The 5,905-nt window shown below is 36.8% G+C and overlaps 2 protein-coding genes across 2 annotated transcripts in view; one reads left to right on the top strand and one right to left on the bottom strand.

Moving 5' to 3' along the window:
- Nucleotides 1–309: 309 nt before the first annotated feature.
- HSCB (HscB mitochondrial iron-sulfur cluster co-chaperone) lies at nt 310–3,502 on the top strand (the record flags this gene model as incomplete). The annotated part of the gene is made up of 4 exons (XM_009330831.1): nt 310–447; nt 983–1,127; nt 2,014–2,061; nt 3,345–3,502. Coding segments are annotated over 4 exons (423 nt in total), but the record flags the coding sequence as incomplete, so codon positions are not given.
- Nucleotides 3,503–4,076: 574 nt separating this feature from the next.
- Nucleotides 4,077–5,905, bottom strand: part of LOC103922583 (solute carrier family 2, facilitated glucose transporter member 11-like) — a 13,753-nt gene continuing 11,924 nt past the window's right edge. The window contains exons 11-12 of the mRNA XM_009330740.1: nt 5,897–5,905; nt 4,077–4,917 (exon numbers count right to left, since the gene is read on the bottom strand). The exon at nt 5,897–5,905 is cut by the window's right edge and continues 113 nt beyond it. Of these exons, the coding sequence (XP_009329015.1) occupies nt 4,714–4,917; nt 5,897–5,905 (213 nt within the window). The 3' untranslated portion in view covers nt 4,077–4,713. The remainder of the gene's footprint in view (nt 4,918–5,896) is intronic.

The raw sequence follows: 5,905 nt of genomic DNA on the forward strand, positions 1-5,905 counted from the left end.
CGGCCCTGCGAAGGAGAGCGCCGGGAGCCCGCCGCCCTCCCGTTCGGGGATTACAGGGACTCCCCGTGTTTTGTTCCGTGATGCTTGGAGGAGGCTTCTACTCCCGGATTTGCGGCGGAGGATGGCGATGAGGGGCTGAGGGGCTGCTGTGGTTCTTGAGATCTTAGTTGCGCGAGATGACACAGTTTACAAGTCCAGACAGCCGCCTCCCTGCCCCTCGTATCGCTGTTAAAACTCAACTTTCCGTTTTACGCACACCCGGTGTCGTGGGAACACTATTTCTCCGCAGGTAACAAAGTGTAATGTGTTTTGCCACTTGCTATTACCCTGCTACTGTTATTTCTCGTCCATTCGCAGAAAGAACAGTACTACTCTGAGCAACACTCTTCCTTGATTAACAAGGCCTACCAAACGCTCCTGAACCCTTTGAGCCGTGGCCTCTATCTAGTAAGGTGTCCGTTACGTATCTTATCAATACTCCTATAACTAATCACAGGTGGTAACGTAATGAATCAGACCTTTGACTCCATCATCAACATGCTGATTTGTGTTCCTCTGAAGAAGAGGATTACGAGGGGTTGAAGGCAGACCAAAAACAAGCTTCTGAAAATTAATCAGCTTTTCCACCGTTTTCTTTAACCTTTTACTGATTAGTGCCATCTCGTTTGCTGCCCGTGCTATGCTGATTTGTTTCCTGCATCACACGTTGTGTTTGGCCACGGCTGTTCCTTTGAAATTTCAGTCTGGCCCTTGGCAGCCCTTGTCACCTTTTTTTGCTTTGGTCAACTGCTGATTTTTATGGTCTACCTACGGAGTTAGTTTTAAGACTGACTCTGTTAATGCACAGTTCATGGAATAAACCGGAAGTTTATCAGATACGGATCGGAGGGAGCCCTACTAAAAGATTTAACATTCAAGAAAATAATTCACATTGAAATAGATGCAAGAATGTGTATTTCCAAATTGCCATTTTCTTCACCAGCTGGAGCTGAATGGAGTAAAGCCGGCACAAGAGACAGACTGTGATGGAGACTCAGTGTTTCTCAGGGAAATCATGGAAATTAATGAGAAATTAGCAGAGCCTAAAAATGAGGATATCCTTGAAGAAATTGAAACTTTAATTAAAGGTAGGTTATGATTTGAGGGGTTTGTACAGAACTAATTTACTGTATCTTGTATAACAGGAGAGTCTCTCTGAAGGCTTTTTCAGTCTTTCTTTTAGTATTTCTAATTTGCATTAGTCTTGAACTGACTCACTGCAAGAGCTTCCCCCCCCCCCAAATGTTGTCTTTACCAATTTATACCACCTGAACATCAAATTGGCTTGAGAAAAATTTGTATAACAGTACCTGTTCTAATGGCAAAATAGGTGTGTGTGTATATATATATTGACTATAAAAAGGAACTTCTTATTCAACCTTCAGCAGATCAGGGCAAGTAGACTGTTCTAAAAGAAAGAACTACTCAAAATAAAGTTTAATGAAATGCTTGACTGACCACGTTAAATAACTTCTTCATTTATACAGACATTGTATTTGTTTCACCTTCTTCAACTTAGCAACCATTATATTAAGTGGTTATTATCCTTACACAAGCAACTTTCTTGTTTATGTTGTTGGTGATACCCAAAACATTGAGTTTATTGGTATATTTAATTCTTTGCAATTAAGAGTAGCGTGCCAAAAGCAGTTAGAGTAACTAGAATAAAAACTAAGTAGAACAGAAGAAAATTAACTGTAGCAGGGTAAACTGATACACCAAAAGTAAGTTAGATTTCTGGGAAGTTAGTGACCGTTGATTTGCATTGGAATTGCTGTCTGTAAACCTAAATCAAGAAATATATGTTTGAAATTATAATATTAAAAAAAAATTGACAGCAATATTAGGGAAAGCTCTCTTAGCTCCCAAAAGACTATGAGACTAGTAATTAAGTTTCCCACCACAATCAGAATGCAGTGATATTAAATGTACCAAGTACGTAACAAAATGTGAATGAAATAATTTGTTTTACAGTTAAACAAGAAGAACTGACCAAAGAGGTGACTGCAGCTTTTGAAAGAGGTAGCTATTTCTGTGAAGTATTTAGCTACCATAGATAGCAGTTATAAATGCTTAAAACCCCCCTGTTATTGCCAAATATTTCCTGAACTACAGAACAGAAATACTGCAAAAATAACTGTTCTTTCTTTGGTATTTAGAATAAATACTTCTAAGCTGAGCTTTCTGCTGATTCAGGACCTCACATTAAATTAAAAAAAAAAATCCAATACAAAAGTTCCAGTTAATTCAATTTACATCAAAATGATCACTTCAAGTGGGAATGCAGATGCTAAGAATTTTTTATATGTTTGTTTCCCAGAATACTGGGAAGGACAGACTCTTTCTTAATCAAACTTACCACCTGTTCTGAGGTTTCAAACTTGAATTTGGGAGATCTTGCTCTGCAGACCTGACGCTGTCAACAGAGTAGCGGGTGCCGTTCTTTGCAGTGAACGTCAAGACAGGAACAATTCTGCTGCTTACCACTGAAGCTGTATGGCAAGACAAGACCTGATGCCCCATTTAGCCTCAGGTTTGAGGGACTTCCTGTGCAATAATCAACATAACTTTATTCCACAACCAGTTGACAGGCAGGAGCTTGAACCATTCCAGACTAGCTTCTTACTCTGGGAAGAAACCTTTACATTTCTCTCCTGGGTCTTGGAATGCTTTTATTGTTAGCTTTATGTCGTAGTGTGTTGTAATTGTAAAATATCAAACGCAAAGTAGTGCTGGCTAGGCCTGCAGGTGAAGAATTATATCCTCATAATCTGTTGCTCTTCGTACTAGGAGAGTTAAGGATTGTGTTGCATCTGTCCTTGTCAGTAGGTGATAAACCACCTTTCCCCTCCAATTGTTTAATTACGGAGAAACTGTTTCAATATCAGTTGTGGAATTGACACTATCCGTACTGGAGTCCTACAAACCTTTTGCATTTTTCAGTGATGGCCGTTGGTCTAATTACATACATTAAAAAAAAAAAGTAGTTTGTTTTGTCTATATACTTGAAATTCCCCAAGTGGCTACATCAATACTATAGCCACTTCACAGAAAAGTCATTAAAGGGTATTCATGCCACATTTCTTTTCTAGATTGTACATTTTCACATGTTTTGTGGAACATCTCAATTGAAGTGTTCCAAAACCATCCACGATGAAAATAATAGGCAACGTGGTTTTAATAGTGTATGGGTCCTTACAACTTGGGTACTGAAACAGGTGCTGTCATTGAAATCTTGAGATTCATTTTGAAAATGAAAATTCAGCCCTCCCTCTCTAAACTAGTAATGTTTTATTTCATTTCAGATGATCTTCAAGAAGCTAAGAAACTTCTAGCCAAAATGAAATACTTTGCAAACTTAGAGGATAAACTAAAGAACAAGAAGATCCCTTCCTGATACTGCCTCCTTCACCATTAAGAGTTAATGTTATTTTCAATTAAACAGCTGATTTAGTTACCAAAATCAGAAGAATGGTGTTTGCTTCCTACGTTTTCATTAAAAGCTTTAATTCTGAGAGAAGGAAGATAAACGTAAAAGAGATCCAGTGCTTACTGTAGCACTTATTAAGTAACAGATGGAATCGGGAAGTGCTTACAACCAGAAAAAGTTGTAATAAGTAAAGTAGGACTACTGTCCTAGCAGTTACAGGTATGGAGAGGAGTATCAGAGAGGCACACAAACACCGTATGCTATTAAGATTTCTTACTTTTTGACTACTAAAATACGAAGAATTTATTTGAAGTTGAGAAAGGGTCCTGGATAAAATGTTGGCGATTACGCAGAAAGCTCACTCAAAAGGTCCTTCAAGCTCTCTGTAGTCTCCTTGTGTGTGTTCTAGCAGACCACCTTGAAAAATCTTTAAAGGTGAAATGTATTTAATTCCTATCATCTGTCCTCTCTGCTACTTAGTGCTTTTTGTGATGTTGATCTCAGTCTGCCGGGAACTGACCTTCAAAACTAGAAGAGGTTCTATACCCTGTTGCACAGTTTAAAATGTTAAGATGCTACGTTAGGGCAAACAAATAAACCCAAACTCAAAATCCAGAAACTGTTTTTATTAGTACCCTTTTAGGAAACAAGTCTTTCTAATAAACTTTATTACAAATAACAGTAATTCAGATAGGTGCTGTACTGTCTTTGTACAGTTACAGTAGTAGGACTAGATGAGGAATGTCCTTAAATCTTTCAAAGAAGTTATTTAAGTGAAAAATGGCAACTAAATACCCCAATTTATATATAAACTAGAATATTTCAAATATTGATTTCTCAGTAGGTCAGTTCTTGTTCGGGTTTTAACGCCTCGGAATATTTTATTCAGTAAAGCAATAACATATGCTTGATTACCCGAACCTGAAGGGGCTTAGAAATGAAAGAAGAGCTACTGAATTATTAGAAGAAATCTGCCGGGGGGAGGAATTCATTGAACACCCTCTCCTGGCATTTCTGCATCCCTACAACATCAAGTTGTATCTAAACATTGAGTCTTCTATGTATAATATAATACGGTTTTAATAGCATTTCAGAAAGATTAACTTGCCTTTAATTAAACTTCCTCTAAATATACAGGAAGATTTAATAAGCTACTTGTTCATGGTATTACACTGCTAATTTAGAAGACACTTCATAATTCTCATTTAAGTTCTGTTACAGCTGTGAAATTACACAGAATTTTTTTAAAATTCATCATGGAGTTGTCCTCTTTCATAAAGCTCTGTTTCCTTTTTTTTGGTATTTCTTCCAAAATTAAGCTTGTGAAATTCCTTTTTGATTTCTAGGAAAGATTTGTTTTTTGTCTCAGGAATTACGAGGAAGATGAAAGCAGCAACTAAGGAGCACTCCAATAAGAACACCAGAAAACAATACTGCTTCAGTCCATTCTGAAAATAAAATGTATTTGATTGCAACATATTTCAAGTATGGGTGAAATACCATACCAACAGTGGATTTGGGGAAATAAAAAGCTTTTTATTCCCACTCACACCTAACATTGCTGCTCAGGTATTTTTAATAAAAAGTTGTTCAACCTATCCTTACTTTACATGTAGTTTTTTTTTTTTTTTTTAGATAAAAGACTACGAAGTGCTGTGCAATACACTTGGTAGTCTTATTTTAAAAAAAAAGATAAACCATTTAAACACAAACTAAACAATTCACAATGTAATGACAAGTCAGCATTTGCTACTTAGCCATCTCATATTTTAAGATTATATGATTTCTCTTTTTCTGAATGTTTATTAATATTTTTCAATGCTATACATTAAAAACCCCCAACTATCTTATTGAGAAGCAGAGTTCAACCAAGAAGAAAGCACTGTCAAATCAAGATACCCTGCTGCGTGCTGTTCCTGCACGTTTTCCTCTCAAGAATAAGTGCTAAAACTGAAAATACAAAGCTAGAAATGAAAGCCTACGTTGTTTTTCCTAATAATCTTCCTGATCACGGAACCCTCTGTATGTAAGTGTAGTGAGCTCTCAGACAAGATGTGAACCACTAGCCCCAGGTACTACTTCTACTTTACTTTGACATAAAAGCACAAGGCACTATTAAGAAATGTGTTATTTGAATCTCAGTATCTGATTAAGTTTTTCTAGTTTTGATACCTTCTCCATTTTTTTAATCTGAACATGAAAATTACCCCCATGCATTCCTTTTAATTTTCATTTATCGTGTTTTATTATTTTTTGTTAGTATCTAAAAAATATTTGAAGAGGGACTGAATCTAGTTATACTCAGTCGAGGGGTGGGGTGCATCCTATGTTTAAGTGTTACTGTATAAGAAAAAGCGATTTGATGGAACCCGAGAGAAGATGAAATGGGAGGTGAGGCAATTAGGAAAATGTGTTATGCTTACTTACCACTATGAA

The sequence above is a fragment of the Pygoscelis adeliae genome, unplaced genomic scaffold, assembly GCF_000699105.1.
Source record: "Pygoscelis adeliae isolate BGI_AS28 unplaced genomic scaffold, ASM69910v1 Scaffold358, whole genome shotgun sequence".
Classification (NCBI taxonomy): domain Eukaryota; kingdom Metazoa; phylum Chordata; class Aves; order Sphenisciformes; family Spheniscidae; genus Pygoscelis; species Pygoscelis adeliae.